At 35.5% G+C, this 24,893-nt stretch overlaps 2 protein-coding genes across 5 annotated transcripts in view; one reads left to right on the forward strand and one right to left on the reverse strand.

Annotated features, from left to right (window-relative positions):
* LRRC40 (leucine rich repeat containing 40) overlaps window positions 1–14,463 on the reverse strand; it is a 54,085-nt gene extending 39,622 nt beyond the window's left edge. Inside the window, exon 1 of the mRNA XM_024734621.1 lies at window positions 14,292–14,463. Coding sequence (XP_024590389.1) covers window positions 14,292–14,442 — 151 coding nt within the window. The 5' untranslated portion in view covers window positions 14,443–14,463. The remainder of the gene's footprint in view (window positions 1–14,291) is intronic.
* Window positions 14,464–14,572: 109 nt separating this feature from the next.
* Window positions 14,573–24,893, forward strand: part of SRSF11 (serine and arginine rich splicing factor 11) — a 52,563-nt gene continuing 42,242 nt past the window's right edge. For 2 of the 4 annotated variants that reach the window (XM_024734528.1, XM_024734524.1), the window contains exon 1: window positions 14,573–14,663. The gene's annotated coding sequence lies outside the window, so the exon portion shown is untranslated. Of the gene's footprint in view, window positions 14,664–22,542; window positions 22,764–24,893 lie in introns of all 4 variants that reach the window. The other 2 variants (XM_024734525.1, XM_024734526.1) reach the window with 2 other exon arrangements.

The following is a 24,893-nucleotide window of genomic DNA, read 5'->3' on the forward strand; positions in this document are numbered from 1 at the left end:
AAAAAAAAAAAAAAAAAAAAAAAAAAAAAAAACAAGGCAAGACAAAACAATACAAAACATTAAAAAAAAAATGTATGGAAGAAGCTATGTGATATACACAAGTCTACTCCTAAAGAAAATATGTAGAGCATTGTGCATATATTTTTCTCTTAACACCTACACGTACAAACGTACATTAAGACCATTACACTTAAAAGGCAATGTAATGGAAAATATCTTTTTTTGTAAGGAGGAAGGTGGAGAACACAATAAATTTGTATACAACACAACAAAAATATCTGTTACCCATGAACTACACTAAATGAATGTTACAATTTTATCATTATTACTTCAGATATTTTGGTTAACCAAATTTGTCTTTGTAGGAACTATCACGGGATGGATAATTGTTGATACTATACTGCTGTTATTAAATATGTATCAATTTGTTTTTCCATAAACATTGACTTACTGCTCATTCTTTTTCCCATTGTTTGTGAAATATCTCAATTTCTTCAAGAGTTTATAGCACCAAGATTCATGTCACTTTTCTTCCCTCCCCACAAATATGAAGAACCACCGAAAGGTATATTGTCCTAATTATTGAGGAATTCAGTGGAGCCATCCTAAAAGTAGCTTACCAATTCGCAAAACAGAAACTACCAGGTAAAAAATAAATGTCAATAGGCATATAAATGTGAAAAAAATTTACTATGGAGTTAGATTCATTTGCTTTATGTAATTTTTAAAGTTATATAATATGTCAAATATATACATAAATTAAAAAATAGTATAATGAAATAATGCTCCACGTACCCACCGCCCACATTTAACAGTTATCAACTCATGGCCAATCTTGCTCATATATAATCCCATCTCACAATGATCTAAACTACAATCTTAGGAAGATAGAAAAGAACAAAGTAAACCCAAAGTAAACAAAAAAAGAGTAGAAATCAATGACATCGAAAACAAATATGGTAATCGATAAAAAGCAATAAAACCAATACCCAGTTCTTTGAAAGTGGGAATATCACTACCAATCTTACAGATGTTAAGAGGATAAGGGAAGGGGCTTCCCTGGTGGCACAGTGGTGAAGAATCCGCCTGCTAGTACAGGGTACATGGGTTTGAGCCCTGGTCTGGGAAGATCCCACATGTCATGGAGCAACTAAGCCTGTGAACAACTACTGAGCCTGCGCTCTAGAGCCTGTGAGCTACAACACTGAGCCCGTGAGCCACAACTAATGAGCCTGTGTTCCACAACTACTGAAGCCCGTGCCTAGAATCCATGCTCCGCAACAAGAGAAGCCACCACAGTGAGAAGCCCGCGCACAATGAAGAGTATCCCCCCCACCCCGCTCACTGCAACTAGAGAAAGCCCGCGTGAAGCAACGAAGACCCTAAAAATAAATAAATAAATTTATTTTTAAAAAAAAGGATAAGGGAATATGATGAACAACTTTATATCCATACATTCAACAACTTAGAGGATATGGACAAATTCCCTCAAAGGGGGAAAAAATGCACAACAGCAATAGGAAATCTGAGTAGCCTTTTGAAAGGGTTCCTGGACCCAATTCCAGTGTGCATATTGTTCCCCACACAATCAATTCTCAGACACCCTCCTGGTGTCTCAACTCTGACACTACTAGCAGACATAGAATCAGATTCCACAAGTAAAGGGCTCAGTCCCACAAAACTGCCTTCCACTTCAGAGGCCAGTCACAAGCCCAGCTTATTACCAGTACTTCTCATCAATTGGCTATAAATCAGAGGTTCCCACGACTCCCTCCTTGGGTTCAGTTAATTTGCTAGAATGGCCCACAGAACTCAGGAAAACCCATTTACTCACTAGTGACAGATTTATTACGAACAATATTAAAGGATACAAACCAACAACCAGATGAAGAGATACATAAGGCAAGGTCTGAAAAAGGGAGCTTCCATCCTTGTAGAGCTCATGGTCCGGCACAATGGCACATGGAAGCATACTGGTTCCCTAATGTGGAAGCTCTCAGAACCCTCTCCTTTTTTTGGTTTTTACAGAGGCTTCATTACATAGGCATGATTGATTAACTCATTTGCCATTGGTGATTGATTCAACCTCTATCCCCTCTCTCCTCCCCAGAATCAGGGTTTCTGATTCTGATTCTATCTGTGGTTAGTTCTCCTGGCAACCAGCCTCCATCCTTAGGTGTTTTGCAAAAGTCACTTTCACTAACATAAACTCACTTGTGGTACTAAAGTCTCGTTAACAAGACACCATTTAAATTTTATGGCTCTGAAGCAGTTTTTTGGGGGTTTTGTTTTTGTTTTTCGGGAACTGAGGACAAGAAACCAAATATTATAACAAAGGATGCTCCCATTGCTCTTATTATTCAGGAAATTCCAAGGGTTTTGGGAGCTGTGGGCCAGGAACTATGGATGAAGACCAAATATCTCTGAGAAATATATTTTGGTCATCTGAATGACCAAATATACATATTTCTTATAAATCACAATAATGCACATTGTATCTATCAAAGAAATTAAACTTGCTATTTAAAACATTCCCACAAAGAAAACTCCAGGCCCAGATGGCTTCACTGGTGAATTCTACAGACATTTACAGTAGAAATGATACTGATTCTACAGACTGTTTCAGAAAATAGAGGAAAGAAAAATTCCCAGCCCATTTTACAAAGCCAGCACTACTCTGATACCAAAATCAAAGACATTGAAAGGGGGGGGGGAAAGCCAAAAACCAAAAACCAAATCTAAACACCATGACCAAGTGATTTATATAAGGAATGCAAGGCTGCTTTAACATTTGAAAATGAATCAATGCAGTTGATCATATTAACAGAAAAAGAGTAACACAATATGACTGCCAAGGAATGAAAAAAAAAAAAGCATCTGACAAAATTCAACGATCATTCAAGATAAAAACTCTCAAAAAACTAGGTATGAAAGGGAACTCCTTCAACCTGATAAAGGGTATCTTTGAAAAATCTACAGCTAACAATATACTTAATGGTGAAAACTCAGTGCTTACTCTTTAAAACTGGGTACAAAGTGAGGATGCCCATTCTTACTGTGTCAATATTTTACTAGCAGTTCTGACTAATGCAACAAGGCAAGAAAAATAAATAAAAGCCATTCAGATTGAAAAGGAAGAAGTAAAACTGTCTCTATTAGCAGACATGAACATCTATATAGAAAATCCTAATAAAGCTACAAAAAAAATTATATGTAATGAGTTTAGAAAGGTCACAGACTTCAAGCTTAATATACAAAAATCAATTGTGTTTCTACATATTAGCAATCGTTAACTGAAAACATTCTTAAATGCTTAAAGATTTACAAGACATAACATCTAAAACCATGAAATACTCAGTGTTAAATTTAACAAATATATGCAAAACCTATGGTATGAAAATACAAAATACATGAAAGACCTGTGGTTTTTGCTGTGAAAACTTAAAGAAGGTCTAGATAAGTAGAGAAATATACCACGTTACAGCTTGAAGACTCAATATTTTTAAGATGTCACTTCTCAAAGTGACTTATAGATTCAGTACAATCCTAATCAAAATCCCAGAAGGCCTTTCTGTAGAAACTAACAAGCTAATTTTAAAATGTATACTGAAATGCAAAAGAACTAAAATAGATTAAACAATTTTGAAACAGAAGAAAGCAATAGGACTTAACCGTACTTGATTTTAATTTTTACCATAAAGCTTATCAAGACAGTGTGGTATTAGTATAAGGACAGACATATAGACCAACAGGAAAAAAAAAAAAATGAGTTCAGAAAAAATTCCAGGCAATAAAATGTCAATTAATATTCAACAAAGTTGCCAAAATAATTTAATAAGAAAGGAATAGTCTTTTAAACAAATGTTCATATAGATAAAAAATGAACCTCAACCTTCACCTTGTGACACACTCTAAAATTAATGCCAAGTAGAGCACAGACTTAAATGTAAAATATAAAACTATAAAAATTCTATAAGAAAGCAGAGGAGAAAATCTTCACAGCCTTGGGATGGATAAAATTTCTCATATAGAAAAAGTACAATCATAAAAGAAAAAAATTGATAAATTGGACTTCATCAAAATTAAAAACTCTTATGTTTTTCTAAAGAAATTGTTCAGAAAATTAGGCAAGCCACAGACTGGGAGAATATATTAGATAGATACCAATACAGATATACAATATATCTGAGGACTTGCATCCCCAGAATATAATAAGTCTTATAACTCAGTAATACAAACAGCCCAATTAATAATAGACAAAAAATCTGAACACTTGGCAAAAGATATACAAAAAACTAATGAGCAGTTGAAAAGATACTCAACATAATTAATCATCAAGGAAATGTAAATAAAACCATAAGGAGATACTGTAACACGCCCACAAGAATGGCTAATGTTAAAAATAATGACAATACAAAGTGTTGGTAATGATGTGGGGCAACTGAATCTCTCATGTTACCAGGGACAAACAGTTTGGTGAATTCTTATAAAGTTAAATATGCACTTATTATTATATGTCCAGCGATTCCACTCTCAGGTATTTAACTCAACAGAAATGATAACATATATCTACACAAAGACTGTACTTGAAAACTCATAAGCAGTTTTATTCATAATAGCCAAAAGCTAAACACAACTCAACAGGTAAATGGATAAACAAACTGAAATACATACATACAATGGACTATTACTGTTCAACAATAAAAAGGAACTACTTCTGTAAACAATATGGATGACCCTCAAAAGACATTATACTAAGCAAAAGAAGCCTAACACGGAAAAAATTGCAAATGTATAACTCTATTTGAATTAAATTCTAGAAGAGGCTAATCTATATTGACAAAAAGCAGACCACTGGTTCCATGGAGCTAGCAGTGGGGGTAGACTCACAGCAAAGGGAACTGCTCAAGTACTGGAAATGTGCTTTATCTTGATTTTGGTAGAGGTTACACAACTGTATATATTTGTCAAAACTCATTAAACTATACACTTAAAATGAATGTACATACTGTTTGCAAGTTATACTCCAATAAAGATAACTAAAGATAAAGAGTGAAAAATTTTAAAATATAGGTGTAATATATCAAGACAATCTTATGAATACATATGTACACATATGTATATATGTGAATGAATAAAAAAATAAAGTGTATATGTGTATGTATATATATATGTATACATACATACATATATATACACACACATATATATGTTTCTCACGGGGTAGATAATACCCTTAAGCAGCACTACCCAACAGAACTTTCTGCAATGATGGAAATATCCTGTATCTGCCCTATTTCATGTGGTAGCCACTAGCTGCCTATGGCCAATGAGCACTTATAATGTGGCTAAAGTGACTGAAGAATTTGATTTTTAATTTTAATTTTGGTTAATTAAAATTTAAATAACCATATGTGACTAAAGACTTCCACAAGGGATGGCATGACCCTTAACAAACACTGAAAAAAGATTTCTTTACATGTTTTTTTGGGCAATTCATTCTTTCTTCCATTGACAACAGCTAATTACAGAAATAGGGAGTCACAAATGGGTTGACAGCAGAGAACTGTCTAATTTGAGGAAGATACAAGTGGGTAGGTGAAGAAACAGAGAAGAAATAAAGAACATGTCTAAAATGGTGTTTACATGGATGAATAAAAGAATGTGTAGCCAGTAAACTATAGGAGCAATAAATCATGAGATTAAAAAAATTTTTTGACTCCTTTGGACAGTTTCATAAATATAATGATCATGCACAGTATACAATAATAACTGTTTACTTAAGGCAGAAAATCATACCCATTAAAGTCTAGATCTAGTCTAGGTTGATTACCATCTTCTAAAAGATTGTAAATATATTCAACTATGATACACAGTATAGCATCATGGACATACCAATGACCAAAGAGTTAGGGACCTAAGGCTCTGGTTTAAACTGTATAATTAATCAAACTGGCCAGTAACCTAGTATCTCTGGTCCCCAGTTTCCTCATTGATTAAATGAGAGGGCCCTACTGTCACTTAAATGCTAGAATCCAGTAACAGCAGTACAAAAAGGCTTTTGCTAGATGCAGGGTAATATTCTGATAATAGTTTATCTTACAAATGCCATTTACTAAACTGTCTACCCAATAATGAACACTTTAAAAGAATAAACCAATAGATCAAGTCACTCTGTAAAGGATCCGGGAAAGCTCATTGATAAACATTCCAATTTTCTCCACAGTAGTTTATGTATGGCCACCAATGGCCTCATTACATTAAACAAAGAATTCCAAATTGATAAATCATAATATTATAGTGTCACTTTGAGACTATCTTTAAAGTTTCACACACACACACCCCAATGTAAAATTAAAAAGTTATATGGAAGGCATTAACTCAGTTGCAGCTTTAGGTTGATTCAAAGGAATATATCTTTGTGGTTTAGAACACCTGAACCATTGTTATTTTAGAATGCATGAAGAGAACACTTCTTTCCTGAAGTCCAGGATACTGTAAGGAAAAAGTGAAATAATGTTAAACATATAAAAAGGAAACATGTTTACTAATCACTTTAAGAGAAAAACATGCTTGAATTTATTACATTAACCTGAGGGTACATTCAGTTTTATAGTGAAGACAAGCCTCACTGAAACTATAATTCCATTCTTCCCAGCCTGTATTTTTTCTCTTCTACTCAAGAAAACATATTAAAATGCAAGTGAGTGAACATGATATTAATATAAGGGTAAGTTTAAATTTGCACTAATTTATTAAATAAACTTTGGCATTGGCGATAACTTGGGATACACATCCCAAAAGGTTAAAATACTAACATTTAGAAATATATCAACAGATCAAGAAATAGGAATGGGGTTTTCAATTAACTATCAAGGTCCTTGTTTTATAATCTAAACAAGTAGACTTCCCTGGATTTCAGTACACTAAAAATTAAATGTTCACCTCAGATTTTGCCATTACATATGGATTAAGGCACTTGCCTCGTGTTTCTATTTCTAAGAACTGTTTAAGAATTAGCTTGTTTTGACGATCTATTCACCTGGAAGTGTAGTTTCTTTCTGGAATTATTTGTTATAAAATCTGGATACTTTGGTTAATTCTCATTAGCTTTTTAGAATATAACAGTAAATTCCATTAAGACAATCAGAAGTCAAAATACAGAGTTAAGCTAAATAGTAAACCAGAACATGGTTAATACAGATTTAAGGATGGTTATTTAAAATCTTAGTAAACATATGATTTGTGTTACACTTTTTATTGTGTCACAACAAACTGTACAAACTGAACATGGCAAATTCTCATTACCCTAAAACAGACAACATGACATCTTGTGGCCTAGAAGCCCTAGACCTATTTACTTAATTCCACAAACAGAAACTAACCAAACTAACCAAACTGCTTACACCCATATTTCTCTTTCAAATAATATGCTTTCCAAACTAATTTAATTGGCTTATTTAATAAATCATCCACTTACTAATGTTCTCGTCAGTTCAATAGTGTGGTTTCCTTTAGAATTTACAGCATTCTTTTGCTCCAAACACTGGCCCCTCTTACTTTCATTGAGTTTTTGATAAGTCACTCAAAAACATTCCTACACTTCTGTTCTGCCATGGTCATACAAGCACAAGGCAACAATCAATATCTCCTTTACAATTCTACTTTCATTTTATCTGGTCCAATGAAAAAGAGCTGCAATATCTATATTGAACAAAAGATAATATATTCCCACACTGCTGCTCATAAAAAGAGCTGTCACTTAAAGACATCTTGTGGCCTAGAAGCCCTAGACCTATTTACTTAATTCCACAAACAGAAACTAACCAAACTGCTCTCTTCAAGATAAGGAATGATAGCCTTACACCCATATTTCTCTTTCAAATAATATGTTTTCCAAACTAATTTAATTGGCTTATTTAATAAATCATCCACTTACTAATGTTCTCGTCAGTTCAATAGTGTGGTTTCCTTTAGAATTTACAGCATTCTTTTGCTCCAAACACTGGCCCCTCTTACTTTCATTGAGTTTTTGATAAGTCACTCAAAAACATTCCTACACTTCTGTTCTGCCATGGTCATACAAGCACAAGGCAACAATCAATATCTCCTTTACAATTCTACTTTCATTTTATCTGGTCCAATGAAAAAGAGCTGCAATATCTATATTGAACAAAAGATAATATATTCCCACACTGCTGCTCATAAAAAGAGCTGTCACTTAACATTTCCAGAATATTTCTAATGTTCTTCTTTGAAGCTGGTTATTATTAGTTATTTTGTTTGGGTATACCTTTCTAAGTAACTTATAGAACTGACACTAAGAATGATGACTCTAAAACTGCCAACAATATTTGGATATTTAAATTAATCACAATATTCATAAGACAGACTATTATCTGATTATTTTAATGACTCTATTTTTCAAGTGTTCCTGAAAAATGTACAAATAGAAGTCAAAAAAGCAGAATTCAGTACAATTCCAAATTTGTTAAAAATAAAAAAACAGAAAGTAAATTAAATATATTCACACACAAAAAAAAATTATAAAAGAAAAACCTCCAAAATATCAACAGTGATAACCGTAGATGGTTATTTTCATTTTGTATGCTGTATATAGATTCTACGTTTTCTATAGTAGACATATTGGTTATATAAAGAGGAAAATAATAAATAGTATTTTTACAGAAGAACTAGGACCTAGTTCTTTCACAAAGGAACTAGAAAAGAAAGCATATCTAAAAACCCTCAAGAGTACACAGATTTCAGTTACAGGTAAATATTTATCTGCACTGTACGGATACCAGTTAACAACCCCATCTAGTTAGTAAAATGCCTCACAGCTCTTACAAGTGACCTCATTAAGAAGAATCCATTTCAGGAGGCCACCACTTAAGAATAACAATCAATAGAATTTTTTGGGGGGCGGATAAATTGGAAGACTGGGATTGACATATACACACTACTATATATAAAATAGATAACTAAATAATAAGGACCTACTGCATAGCACAGGGAACTCTACTCAGTACTCTGTAATAGCCTATATGGGATAAGAATCTAAAAAAAGAGTCGATATATGTATATGTATAACAGATTCACTTTGAAGTACACCGGAAACTAACACAACATTGTAAATAAACTATACTCCAATAAAAATTTAAAAAAAAATTAAACCAAAATAAAACAAGAAAAAAGTAACAAAATGGAAAGAATGAAAATAAAATAATATAGATTTAAACTCAAATGTATCAATAATTATATTAAATGTAAACAGATTAAATGCTGTGATTGAAGAAAAACAGATTATAGCAACCATGCTACAGGAAGGGCTGAACTACCTTTCCATTCTTAAAACAGAAAATGATACTGAGGCTCTTGGTGCTACAGCCAGGAGTCAGTGCTGTGCCTCTCAGGTAGGAGAGCCAACTTCAGGACACTGGTCCACAAGAGACCTCCCAGCTCCAAATCAAACGGCGAAAATCTCCCAGAGATTTCCATTCAACACCAGCACCCAGCTTCACTCAACGACCAACAAGCTACAGTACTGGACACCCTATGCCAAACAACTAGCAAGACAGGAACACAGTCCCATCCATTAGCAGAGAGGTTGCCTAAAATCATAATAAGTCCACAGACACCCCAAAACACACCACCAGACGTGGACCTGCCCACCAGAAAGACAAGATCCAGCCTCATCCACCAGAACACAGGCACTAGTCCCCACAGACCAGAGGGAGGAACACTCCCAAACTCATTCTATGAGGCCACCATCACCCTGATACCAAAACCAGACAAGGATGTCACAAAGAAAGAAAACTACAGGCCAATATCACTGATGAACATAGATGCAAAAATCCTCAACAAAATACTAGCAAACAGAATCCAACAGCACAATAAAAGGATCATATACCATGATCAAGTGGGGTTTATTCCAGGAATGCAAGGATTCTTCAATATACACAAATCAATCAACGTGATACACCATATTAACAAATTGAAGGAGAAAAACCAAATGATCATCTCAATACATGCAGAGAAAGCTTTCGACAAAAGTCAACACCCTTTTATGATAAAAACCCTGCAGAAAGTAGGCATAGAGGGAACTTTCCTCAACATAATAAAGGCCATATATGACAAACCCACAGCCAACATCGTCCTCAATGGTGAAAAACTGAAACCATTTCCACTAAGATCAGGAACAAGACAAGGTTGCCCACTCTCACCACTCTTATTCAACATAGTTTTGGAAGTTTTAGCCACAGCAATCAGAGAAGGAAAGGAAATAAAAGGAATCCAAATCGGAAAAGAAGAAGTAAAGCTGTCACTGTTTGCAGATGACATGATACTATACATAGAGAATCCTAAAGATGCTACCAGTAAACTAAGAGAGCTAACCAATGAATTTGGTAAAGTAGCAGGATACAAAATAATATATACACTACCAAACGTAAGGTAGATAGCTAGTGGGAAGCAGCTGCATAGCACAGGGAGATCAGCTCGGTGCTTTGTGACCACATAGAGGGGTGGGATAGGGAGGGGGGGAGGGAGGGAGATGCAAGAGGGAAGGGATATCGGAACATATGTATATGTATAACTGACTCACTTTGTTATAAAGCAGAAACTAATACACCGTTGTATAGCAATTATACTCCAATAAAGATGTAAAAAAAATGTAGGAAATAAAGCATTATAGAAATCATGCACTGTATATAGCTGTTAGGTAGTTAGTAAAAAATATATATTGTTCTTTCTGAAAATTGGAATGTTTTTGTTATTTGTTAGCTTTAAATTTTCTGTTAGCTTTAAATTTTTTTAAAATGTATTATGATTTCTTTCAAAATAAAAATCCACATTTGCTCTTAAAAAAAAGAATCAACAGAATTTTAACTGCTTTTTGTTGTATACAGCAAAATTAAAGGCTAGGTTCTATTTTTCCAATTTAAAAACAATGGACATGACTGCACTTTACAAATACATTTATATAATCATATAAATATAAAGGACGAAAGAAAGACCTGGAGTATACAATCCGCCCTCTGTATCCTTGGGTTCCACATGTGCATATTCAACCAACTGCAGATCAAAAATATTCAAGGAAAAAAAAATCCAGAAAGCTCCAAAAAGCAAAACAAAGGCACTCCTAGGTTTTTACCCAAATGAATTGAAAATTTATGTCCACGCAAAAACCTGAACACAAAGAGCAGATTCATTCATAATTGCCAAAAACTGGAAGCAACCAAAATGTCCTTCGAAAGGTGAATGGATAAATAAAATGGTACATCCGTACCATAGAATATCATTCAGTGTTAAATGAAATGAGCTATCAAGCCATGGAAAGACATGGAGGAACCCTAAATGCACATTACTTAGTGAAAAAGGGCAGTCTGAAAAAGCTACATACTGTATGATTCCAATTATATGACGTGTTGGAAAAGGCAAAACGATAGAAAGAGTAAAAAGATGAGGGGTTGGGACTTCCCTGGTGGCGCAGTGGTTAAGAATCCGCCTGCCAATGCAGGGGATACGGGTTCGAGCCCTGCCCAGGAAAAGCCCACATGCCGCGAAGCAACTAAGCCCATGCACCACAACTACTGAGCCTCAGCTCTAGAGCCCGCGAGCCACAACTACTGAAGCCCACGCACCTAGAGCCTATGCTCCACAACAAGAGAAGCCACCGTGATAAGAAGCCCTCACATCACAACGAAGAGTAGCCCCCGCTCTCCACAACTAGAGAAAGCCCACGTGCAGCATCGAAGACCCAACACACTTATAAATAAATAAATAAATAAATTTATTAAAAAAAAAAAAAGATGAGTGGCTGCCAGGGCTTCTGGAGAAGCAAGGTAAGGAATAAACAGGTAGGGCTCAGGTGATTTTTAGGGCAGTGAAAATATTCTATATGATACTGGAATGGTAGACACATGACATCATGCATTTGTCAAAACTCATAGAACTGTGTAAGACTAAGAGTGAACAGTAATGTAAATAATGGACTTTAATTAATAATGATATATCAATATTGGCTGATCAATTGTGACAAATGTACTACATAATGCAAGATGTTAATAATAGGGGCAACTATGAGCTGGGGAGAGAGGGTATACGAGAACTCTCTGTACTGTCTGTTCAACTTTCTGGAATCCTAAAACTGTTCTAAAACAACCTTAAAGTACGGTTGTTCGGGGGGAAAAACAATTTGCTATTGTTGTTGCTGTTAAAGTATAGGATTCCGAAAAGAGACAGGAGGCTTTATTGTAGACGCTTAGGGGCAAGATTTCAAAAGACTTTTTTTGTTTGTTGTACTAAGAACTTTATGCTGAATCTTGTGGGCTACTGGGAGTCATTAAATGTGAATGACATAGTAAGATCTTTGTTTTGGAAAGATAATTCTTGGTAATGGCACTGATTTAGAGGGTGAGATTTAAGACAAGAAATTCAGGAAACCATTTAGGAGGCTATTGCAATAATAATAGCAATGGCCAATTTTTACCATGTACTTTTTACCATGTACTTTTATGTGTATTATCTCATTTAAACCTTAGTAGGTTCTATTCCTACTATCACATTATAAATGAGAAAATAAAACACCGGGAGATTAAGCATCTCAAAGTTACATGAGCAAAGGTATGGAAATAAGAAGCATGGCCCCATACTGGACTACAAATAGTTCAGAATTACTGCAGTTTGGATATCAAAGGCTGAAAGACAAGAGATGAAGTTGAAGGCTACAACTAGATAAAGAAAAACCTTTTATATTATGATAACACGGATTCCTTTTTTATATATAAGCTATAGATACCATATGCCTCTCCCATTTACATCTTTTGTCTCCTATGAAATATTGTACCTTCAACATAATTTGCTGAGTACCTAGTATGTGCCAGATATTATGTTAGGCTCTGTTTATACAATAATGACCTAAACAGCCCTGATCCATGTCATCATGAAGCTAGGAGTCAAAATTCATTTGCTCCCTGAAACTTTAATAGACTAAACCATCTGGATCCAATCAATAAGTATATTCCAGCACACACTTAGTATTTGGAAGTACTCATTCATTTACTTATTCCTTCCACAAATGTTTAATAAGAATCTACTATGTACTAAGCACTATTTTGAGTGTTAGGGACACAACAATTAATAAAACAAAGCTTCTTGACCACATACAACTAATACTCTAGCAGAGGAGAGAAGACAATAAACAAATACATAATATAAATTCTGATAGTAATAAATGCTATTAAAAAACAGAGAATACATGTTAGCAATGGTATTTAGATAGCGTAGTTAGGAAGGGCCTATCTGAGCAGAGTCCTACAGGAAGCAGAGTGAACCCTAGTCAGGTATCATGTAGAAAGTTCCAGGCTTTGGAAAAAGCAAGCGTATATATGCACATCTGTAGTTTTAGAATACTAATGTCCCCATTGATTAAAAGCTTTTCTAGGTAGAGCAGAGATTTTGTCATATACTCTTTCATTCATTCAGCAAGTATTTGCTTGAATGGTCAACTCTATACATGGCACAATAAAAAAAGCAATCATTACAAGGAAATGGAAGCTTTTAATCCCAGGTAGCCTTAAACCTAAATGTAAGCAGAGGAAAACAGGAGGAATGCCATAATCTCTCTCTCCCCACTTCCCACTCCCTCCCGTATACAACAGAAAATCAGAAGAGCATCTGGCTATTATTTGTTCATGGTGTCCAGATTTGTGCTTTTTATCTTTACTAGATTTTCAGGATGGCCACAAATTCACTCAGTATGACATCCATCTTGATCTTCAATTTAGGATAATGTTCATTATTCCTTGTATTTCCTCCTGTTCAGTTGCACACAGAAAATGGTCTTGATAGAGAAGTGACATTCACTCTAAGTTCACAAAGGAGCAGATAAAATACAGAATTTTAGCGCTGATAACTGCCCTAAGTGATTAAATTAAGAGGAGGAACAGAGGGCCAAAGAAACAAAGCATGTGCCCATCACTTGATAGCTAATTTAGTCAAACATTATGTTGTTATTCCATAGAATGTAGGAATCCCAGAAAGCGCCCCGTTTAAATTTTAACCGTATTCCCAGCACATTCGCTGCACCAGACACTCCTGGAGCGAAAGGAGGAACAGAACGAGCTGACCGAACCAGTGGAAATGTTATGTGCCTGAATTCGAGCACCGGGATCCTGGCTAGGAGCCTGGGCAAAAGGCGGCCAAACCCAGGCCAGAGGAAAGGGAGGCTACGTGGGGCAAGTGCTTTCTGCCAGGTCGCACAATCGGGTCGTACCTCTGGATCTTACCTTCACTGAGGTTGCGGCCCGACAGGTTTAAATGCCCGCTCTTCCTCGCCGCCTTTAATAGCCCCTGGGGTACGGAGGCACCGCGGTCTCTCCTCTCAGCTCGGAACCCCGCTCGGGGATCCCGCCCAGCTGCTCCCTTCAGCCGCGACATGTTCAAACCCGGTGTTCAGAAGCAGAGCCCCACCAGTGACGCTTAAAGGTGGCGCCGCGGAGCCGCCCAGCCCCTGTCGGGAGCGCGCGCTCCGTGCGCCGGGCCTTCGCTCTCGGCGGCGCGGCTCGGATGTCGTCACCACCAGCGTCTGAGGCAGGAGGACAGAGGGGCCCTTCCCGTTGCCGGTGCCGGCCTTGTGTCTTGGAAATTACTTCGCTCAAGTAAGTGCGTTTAACTGGCTGAAGAGGGGGTTTGAATTTATTGTGGGCACTATTACTGAGACTCCAACCTTCTCTTCTGTGCTCCCGCGGCGGCGAGGGTGTCAAGAAAGGATAACCTTCTCTGCTCCCCTCGCCCGGCCGGAACGTGGGCCTTGACTAAAACTTGAGACCTGGGCGCGGTCTGCAGCCTCTCTGGACCCCTGCCTGTTTGTCGCGTTTGGTGCTGGCGCCAGACCTCCATTCCGCGTAGGAAGTAAAACCAATTTCTGTTCTTTGGGTCTGTACTCCGACTCCTAGCCTTAGTGCACCTCGACTGTTGTTGTATGGAATTCGTAGCCCAACATAGGAGGTAGTGTGAAATGGAAGGGTTGGCAACAGAGAAGGAAACACAAAAAAAGAAAAAAGAAAAAAAAAAGCTTCATAATGAATGTTCTCTCTACCGGACGGTTTAGGGAAGCCAAGTGGAAGCGCAAGCTTGAGTGTAGCGAGAAAAGCTTAGATTTCGGAGCCCGAGAGCTACGAGTTCGAATCCCAGTCCTTGTGTAGCTTACAAACTGTGTAACTGTAGACAGTTTACTTGACAGCTTTTAAAGCCCACTCCTTTTTCATTAATGTAGGGTTAATCATTCCTATCTCATTCGGGTTTTTTGAAATAATTAAGCGAAGATGAAGTTTTAAATATTGAGAGCTTGGTGAGGAAACGGATTCCATCCAGTTCAGAATGGAAGATGAAAATTTTGTGTAGTAAGTCGTATATCTTGGACAGTTAGTTTCTGCCTGAAATATACAGCTTTAGTGAGTCATTCAATAAGTAATTAATAACTCATCCTCTTTAGTATTGTCCTGGGTGCTAGACTTTTCTTTTGCCTAAAGTAATTTTGTTTTAAAAAGCCTTCCCCCGGAGATATCCTTTTAACCCCCCATCAGCTCGGCTGGGGATCATTAGGATAATTAAAAGGTAATATGACGGCCAGCTAACAAATTCTACAGCGCACACAGTTTTGCCTGAGTCCACGTTCTTGCCAGCCGTAAAATTAGGTTTCTAAATCCTGACCCCCCCTTATCTTCTTAATTCTATGGAGTCCTTTGCATTGAAAGTGAACAGCAGAAAACTACCAGTAATTACACTATCAAACAAACAGAGTGGGTTTTAAAGCAAGGAACATAGCAGTTTTTGCAAGGTCGCTAATAAACACCCCCCGACCCAAGTTTGTCTTGACAATAATCATTATAGTTACCTTATTGGGCCCTAAGTATCAGGCTCAGTGCTGATAATACCTCTTTTACTATCTCTTATTTAGCGCAAGGATCAGTTTTACAGGTGAAAAAATTAAGACTAAAAAGGATTAAGAAACTTGCCAAAAGTTGTAAGTTTCTATAAGTGGTATGACCAGGCCTTTGAACCTAGATCGATGTCTCTCTCTAAAACCTTTCTTATTAATCATTATGATTTCCCTAGTGGCTTTTATTTCACCATTTTCAACTTTTGTCTTTGAACCATTTTTAGGGAGACTTCAATTATGTTTTAGAAGGTAATTATTTACTAGAGAAAACACTTTTTCTCTTTTGTAGGATGTAGCAGCCTACCTTTGGAGGATTATTTACTCAAGTGTAAAATTTTACAGTAGCCACCTCTCCCCCTACAATAGATTCTTCTTTAGATTAATTTTTTTTAATTATAAGGAAGATACAGTTTTTTGATTTATTGTGCTTCTACTTGAAGTTAAATATTTCATTACTGACATTTAATTACAGTATTATGTTGAAACATTGTTGCATTTTGTATAAGAGAAGCATATCCTGATTAATGGCAGAGTAATTCTGAAAAATCCAAGTGACTGCACTCTTGTGGTAAACTTCAATAGATACAAACGGACATGTATAAAAATTTTACAAGTATATATCTGTATTACACTGTGTATTGTACCTCTGTAGCTAGTGAGGGTGAAAATTACTACCTCATGCAATCAGGAAAATCATGTTTCATCTCAAACTCATGCAAACTGAAAGCTTATCAACTTAATTGAGCTTCTTTATGAGAAAGTGTAGTTATATATAGTTATATTCGTGGGAATTAACACTGTATATTCATTGTATTACTTTCGAAAGAATGCATTAAAACAAAAGATCCGAACCTTTTTCAACATGAGCATTGAAGCTAAAGTATTTGTTTCTTTTAAAAAAAAGATGGATTATTAAAATAATATGAAATGGATATCTCCTTTGTAGGGGCTGGAGACTACTGCATTGCTGCCATTTGTAACAATTTGCCTAGCTACTGTTTATATATTCATTTTATTAAAGTATGGAAGGTTTCACTCTTCTAGATTTGCTAAATGAAAACAGAAAGTGAAGAAACCAAAAATACATTGACCCTAAGAATTGTATCGGCCAAAGAATGCTGTTGTGTTTCATAATGGAAAGCATGACTTATCAAAGTAAGATAGAGCAGCTTATCACTACCATTAAAATTTAATAAGACATTTTAAAACATGGCTGTGTTATTATGAACATTGCTACATGTTAAATATTTTCAAAGTTGAAAGCTACAATTGGTAAGATGAATTTATTGAGGCAAATTGAGAAATTGTGGCAAAGGAAAATGGCATTAATTTGTGCAAATTTTTGAGCAAAATTTTTTTTAATGTCATCAGGAGCAAAGTGAATTTGATTGCAGACATCTCTAGGAAGTTTTCTTTTTCTGTAAAATAGGAGATTTAGATTTAGCCTATACTGAATCAATATAATGTTCACCTTTCAGAACATTGCCGTATCTGTGAGAACTGCTGTTTTATGCTAACGTTATTTATTGAGAGAACATTCTACTTTTTAACACTGTCATTATTGACTGGAGCTGTTGGACCTGACATGTATTGCTTATTAAGTATTCTTTGAGTTGAACTTTTTACGTTCTCATATGCTTATTATTCAAAGTTTTCTTTCTATGTTTGTCCTTACTCTGTAAATAAGTTGGTTTGAATTATCAAAATTGAGAGCAAAATTATATTGCACATGGACTCGTCGTGTTTTAAATATTCAACTTTAATGGTGCTTGTTACACATCTTTAGTTTCCTTTGAAAATTGCATTTTGCCCATTTGATTTCCATTTAGGCTTATAACTGCCAACTTAAAAGTAGTCAGTAGAAAACATGCTGTTTCCTTGAAGGTAGTACATATTTTGCATATTTATTCATAGTTTCAAACGTGGCTTTGAATTGTATTTTGTTGTCATTGGAACTTTGTGTGGTAATTTTTTCTGGAGACGGTGCATTTTATTTTAGATTATTCATTTGTACATCCTTTGTATGTTCCCTGTGCTTCCCTTTCTTACTTTTGAATTAGGAAGCAGTGAGCTTGCTCTAGGAGGTTTAATATTTGATATAAATGTTTCTCTCTACTTTCAGTGTAAAAGAATTACAGTCCACTAGCTTTAGGAAAATATTTTTACTTTCCTCTTACAAAAAGGCTTTTACATTGCTAATGTTTTTCACATGAAGTGGAAGAAGTTTTTTTTTTTTAAGTTTCTTTATCTTAATTACTTTTAGTTTTTTTTGTTTATAGTCTGTTAAAAAAAAAGCTAAAACACAGGTGGTGGTTATAAAGCAGTCGCTTATGTCACTAAATAAAAAGCACTTATGGTATTATTTCTTTTTCTAAAATCAGCTGAAAATATTTCCCATTATCCCTAGTGATTCTTACTTCTAACATTTAATAGCTGTTTTCTTGATCGTTTTTCCAAGATTAATGTGTTGTGTGATTTCAAGTCTTAATTTTAACATCAATTGTATAGGTTTTATGAATTTGTTTAAAGTAGTAAAGTTATACAGAGATAAAATTAGGGCACCAAATCTGAGAATGTACTTCATAATACTATTCTTTCTTTGTGTTAACAGATACAAAACCAGTACCAAATAAATCTGTTTAAAGAAAAATCATTTTAATCAAAATCCACTATTTTAAAATTTGACTTTATATCACCCCTGCCAACATTTTTATTCCAATGGATTTGGCTTGCAACTCCATTTGCTCAATACTTCAAAAAGAGATATTAAATAATTATACATGGTAAAAGTTCTATATAAGCAAACGTCCCCAACAGTTTTAATGAGACAAGATATGGCCCCTGAAACTTTATTCTTAGTACCAACTGAAGTTGATACGGGGGAAATAGTAATAATTTTATAGTTTGTTGACATTCACAATTGATAGATTTTTATTTAAAAATTTGTTAAATTTGGAGGTGGAGTATTTATACTCGCAATTAAGAAAAATGTTAGCTTAACTTTCACAATACCTTCAAGAGTGTCCACTACTTTTTTTCTACATCATTTTTTTTTCATCCTTTAAAATATCACAGTTACATATACTTAAGTGATTTGGGTACTATTATTGGGGGGGTTGAAATACTAGTGAACATTTAAATACTTGGTCTCCACAGTGCAAATCTGTGAACCCAGAGCTTTTGCTCTTCATCTTTGTAGAGATACATGTTTTGCACTCATCACTAAATTTATCTGCCGTTAATAAAGCTTTGATATTTTTCCATTATAGAGCTCCTGACCTTTTTGCTTCTCTTTTGATTCCTCGTTTCCTAAAAAGTTACCTTTCCACTATCTCTTCCTTCCTTCAAAATAATTATTTGATCAATGACTCCACGTGCTTTAGACTTCACCATGAGCTAATTGTGGCTTAAAACTAACTGCAGTTCATAGTTAAAAGTGGCTGAGATGGAAATTGAAGGAAAAAAGCATTGTGGCCTTTCGCTTTAGCGTGTATCAAAAATTCAGATTGTTTTGTGTATTTACTAATATTTTGCTTTTTTTTTTTTTAATCGGTGCTTTGGTTATTTGATAGTCTGTTGCTCCGACCCATGTCACAGTACTTTTTTTTCACAGTACTTTTAAGATTGATCAAGCATATGTGGAGTTGTCTTTTGAAAATTAGAATAGCAATCTTGCTCTAAAAATATGGAAAAGTAATTGAAGCCTTCCTAGCAAGAGTTTTCCATGAAGCATTTGTGTTTTATCAAAAAAGGAATGTTTTGTTTAGCTGTCATCTATCTACACATGCTATTGGTAAAGTGCTGCTTTAGGAACAAAATGAATATGAAAATCTGAAATCTGTCATCATGTTTCCATTGCAGCAGCCTCTTAAAGGAGAAAGAGCATCTAATAATAGTATACTTCACATGTTTACTACCACTTACAAAGTATTTTCACATTTGACGGTAATGCTCTAAGGTTAGACCAGAAGTAACCAGAAGTATTATTGTTATTATTCACCTGTTGAAGAGAAGAGGAAGTGGAACACAGACATTCTTGTAATGGTATAAAGCGTTTGTTGAGTACCTATGTCCTGGGCACTGTGCTAGGTGTTTCATATCCATAATGTTTCTAATCTTAAAAACTTTAAGTGGTATCGTTATCTCCATTTTTCACATAAGGATATTGAGGTTCACACTGCCTATTACAGTAGTTGAGAACATGCATAGGGGAATGGGAATGAGGGACTTCTACTTTTTTACACTCATATAGCTTTAATATTTTACATTTATTATTTTATAATCTTTTATAAAAAATATATGCCACCAAAAGCCTATATTAAAATGTGGGATCTTACGTAAGAAACTCCTCTCACTGTATAAATTAACTCTTTTGATTCATATCTTTCACGTAAATGATGAAGTAGTAATAGTCCAAGGTACTAGCCTAAAATAGAGTGATGGTATAAAGTGGAACACAGTTGAGGTAAACATTTTTCAAACTGAAAGTTTTAAAATTGTAGATTAGGGATGATAATAGTAGTTGATATTTATGTTTTCTAAGCATTTGTATTCTCACTTCATCCAGAAAACAACCCAGTGAGTTGGAAATTATTATTATCCTCATTGTTCAAATGAGGAAATTGAAGCACAAAGTAATGAGCCAAAGATTGCAAATACCTTAATTGTGGCAGAGCCCCTTTGGTTTGACTCTAGGCCTGCATTCTTAATCACTGTAGCACCTTTTAAGTGTTCTGAGGATTAAAGCACATTTTAAAAGCATTCAGTTAATGTAGATCCTCAAATTACTGAGTTGAGTACACTTTCAGTTTTACCAGTTTCATAAGACTCTTTAGAAATAATTTTCCTTCATGATGAGAAAGTTAATTTTATAGCATAAGGGGAAAAAGAGCTCAAATTGTACAGATGTCTAATTCCTTGATCAGGGAAAACTCTCTAGTATTAAAATGCTTGAAACTATTTACTTAGACTAAAGATACATATAAGTACTGGATTTTTTTTCACTTTTTTTTTTTTTTTTTTTTTTTTAAGATTATGAAGCAGTCCCTCAAATGGCCTTTTCTCAGTTGAGAGTAAAAAAATCTCATATAACATAGAGGATAGTAGTGAGTAGTCAGTACCTGGAGCTTTCCCCTCCAAATATTTCTGTTGACTCTATTCAATCCAAACGCCAATAAATCTGTTACAAATAAATTGATTGTGGTTGTATGGCCCACAGCTGAGAGTACTGTGCATGTGGCTTTAGGCAATAGTATCCTAATGCTCAAACTCCTTTTCTCTCTCTGTTAATCATAAAAACAAACTTTGAAAAATAAAATGAAAAATACAGATTTTTGCCCACAGTTTCAAGGTGTTCACAGACCCTGTGCTGTCAATTTTAAAATGTAGATATAGAATTTCTGCTATTGACAGACAATATAAGTTAACAAAATAAGTATTTGGAAGTAAGTAGACTTTTTCTGTTCTGGTGTGTGTCTGTCCATCATTCTGTCCATTAGCCCCCTAATGCTGACTTATCCTTTAGTCTCTCCCCTTCATTTTAGATGGAGCAGAAAAGGGAGTGTGGGATTTATAATTATGATTTTGAAGTAGATACTAATCATTATAGAATCATCCAATTAATAGAAATAGAAGAGAAATACAATTACCTAATTTGTAGAAGTAGAAAAACAAAACAGATCTGCAGGTAAGTTTGTGTTTTTTTAAGTTATGGTTTGTAAGCAGCAATTTATTTCCCATGTTTTTCTTACTGCTTTCTATAGCTATGGGGGGAAAATGTATAGCCAAATACTTTGAGAGTTTCTCAACCAAACTTCCTTGTAAATCTAACAAATGCATCCCTGCCTTCATTCACCAAGCCTTTGTTGAGTAGATTGTGTAAGGCATTTGTAAAGCTTCTAGCACACAGATGATACTCAGTACGTTTTTGTCAAATGCTTACTTTGTTCCAGTAAAATATTGTTGGATATCAGAAACACAGAGATGAATACATTGCCTTCCCTGTCCTCAAAGAGTATATTTGGTAGAGGGAAAGAGCTGCTTAACAACTAATTTGGTAAAAGACCTGTTGCTTGTGCAGATTTGCAAAATTGTGTCAATTTATGGCAGCGGTCCCCAACCTTTTTGGCATCAGGGACCGGTTTCATGGAAGACAATTTTTCCACAGACCAGGGCTGGGGGGGTGGGGGGGGGGGGGAGATCAGGACCCCTGAGATCAGGACCCCTGAGCTTGTTTTCCTGCAACTAGGTGGTCCCATCTGAGGGTAGTGGGAGACAGTGACACCTGAAGTGTGTTGCTTATGTCCAGTCTACTCTGTAAGATGCAGCTTAATTGTCACTTACCACTGACTGATAGGGTTTTGATATGAGTATGCAAGCAATTGACTTATTATGGTCTCTGTGCAGTCAAACCTCTCTGCTAATGATGATCTGTATTTGCAGCCACTCCCCAGTGCTAGCATCACTGCCTCAGCTCCACCTCAGATCATCAGGCATTAGATTCTCATAAGGAACATGCAACCTAGATCCTTCGCATGCGCAGTTCACAGTAGGGTTTGCACTCCTATGAGAATCTAATGCCGTTGCTGATCTGACAGGAGACGGGGCTCAGTTGGTGATGCGAACAACAAACAACGGGGAGCGGCTGTAAATACAGATGAAGCTTCGCTCCCTTGCCTGCTGCTCACCTCCTGCTGTGCGACCTGGTTCCTAAGAGGCCTTGAACCCATAGCCGTGTGGCCAGGGGATTGGGAACCCCGATGTAGAGGACTCTACAATCTTTTCCAGTAGTGTGAACAAAGGTGGCTAACAGTAACAGGTAAGTTGACTTACCCAACTGGGAACATGGTGTCCAGTGGGTAGAGTTATTGTACATACCTGGGGCTATTCTATCTTTTAATTAAAGAATTTCCATTTAAATACATGAGGTCTTTTTCTTTTCCTTAGAAATATCTTTATTGCAATTGTTCTTTTTCCCAGTTTTATTGAGATATAATTGACATACAGCACTGTATAAGTTTTAAGTGTACAGCATCACAATTTTAATTACCTATATCTTGAAATGATTACAACAAAATTAGTTAATATCCATCATCACATATAGATAGAAAATAAAAGAAAAAGAAAAAAAGACTTTTCCCTTGTGATGAGAATGCTTAGAATTTATTCTCTCAGAAACTTTCATATATATCATCCAGCATTGTTAAGTATACTTATGTCATACATTATATCGCAAGTACTTATTTATCTTATAACTGGAAGTTTGTACCACTTGACCACCTTCTTCTCATTCTCCCTCCCTTCATCCCCACCTCTGATAACCACATATCTGATCTTTTTTTCTGTGAGTTTGGTTTTGTTTGTTTCTTTGTTTTTTAGATATAACTTCTTTATCTATTCATCCATCGATGGACACTTTCCATGTCTTGGCTATTGTATATAATACTGCTATGAACATGGGGATACAGACATCTCAACATGGTGTTTCTGTTTCCATAGTGGCTGCACCAATTTACATTCCTACCAGTAGTGCCCAAGGGTTCCTTTTTCTCCACATCCTCCTCAACTTTTGTTATCTCTTGCCTTTTTGATGCTAGTCATTCGAACAGATGTGAGGTGTTTTGGAGTTCCCTGTATATTTTAGTTATTAACCCCTTATCAGATATATGGTTTGTACATATTTTCTCCTATTCCATAGGTTGTCTTTTCGTTTTATTGATGGTTTTCTTTGCTGTACAGAAGCTTTTTAGTTTGATGTAGTCCCACTTGTTTATTTTTAATTTTGTTGCTTATGCTTTCGACTTTCAAAATATCGTTCCCAAGTCCTACATCAGGGAACGTTTTTCCTATGTTTTCTTCTAGGAGTTTTATTGTTTCAGGTGTTGCATTTAAGTCTTTAGTCCATTTCAAATTAATTTTTGTGAGTGGTATAAGATAGGGGTGTAGTTTCATGCTTTTATACATGAGATCTTTTAGAACCTTGATACTGGAAAGAACTAAAGCTTGTTCATTATGACTGATAGGATTGGTACTGTTTTGAGGATTTGCATAAAGTATTATTCTCTAATATTCTTTGAGAGACTTTCTTTCCAATATCAAGCACCTCCTTAAATTTTTCTTAGCAGTGTGGTGGTAGTAGCAGTTCCCCACCTGTGAGCAATAGGGCACTACTATCGGGAGTCTTATGTTTCATATTTCAAAAGCCTATCAGAAATTATGCACTATAATATGCATGTATAGGCCAAACATGACTAATAGGCCATAATATAATTAAAGAGGCCAAAATGACAGGTTACTTTTTGCTTTGGAAATAGCATCAACCATTAGTGAGATTGGTAATAATTTTCATTCAAATATAACTGGAAGCCTTCCCAAACCCACTCCCAAAAATGAGCAGGTGGCTCTTCCCTGTGCATGCTTCTTTCATTTCACTTTCCAAATGATACAGGATTTTCTTATAAGTCTCTCTCTGAAATATAAACTAAAGCTTTTAATCAACAAAGAAAATGGTCTTCCTACTTTCCTTGAAAGCTTCAAACTTGTTCTCACCCTGAGTACCTTTCTAATTGGCTATTTCCTCTGCTTGGATTGCTTCGCTTCCTCCTTTTAATAAAGTTTCAGCTCAGATAACACCTTCTCCCCCATTTCCTATCCTGGTTTATTTTCATCACAGCACATTACTCCCTTACGTCTTTGTTTTTGTATTGAGAGTTTGCCATACCGAACCTGGCATTTCATGAGATCAGGAACATTGCCTATCTTTTTTCTCTGATGTATTTCTGGGGGCTAGGAAAATCCTGAAACATAGCAGGGGCATAATAATATTTGAAGGAATTTGTGAGGCTTTTTTTTTTTTTTAACATTTTCATGATACTGGGGTTAAAGTAAATTTCATGATACTGGGGTTAAAGTAAATAAGACAGGCATGGTACTTGTGTCCAGGTTCTGT

This window comes from Neophocaena asiaeorientalis, unplaced genomic scaffold (genome assembly GCF_003031525.2).
Source record: "Neophocaena asiaeorientalis asiaeorientalis breed wild unplaced genomic scaffold, Neophocaena_asiaeorientalis_V1.1 scaffold15, whole genome shotgun sequence".
Classification (NCBI taxonomy): Eukaryota; Metazoa; Chordata; class Mammalia; order Artiodactyla; family Phocoenidae; genus Neophocaena; species Neophocaena asiaeorientalis.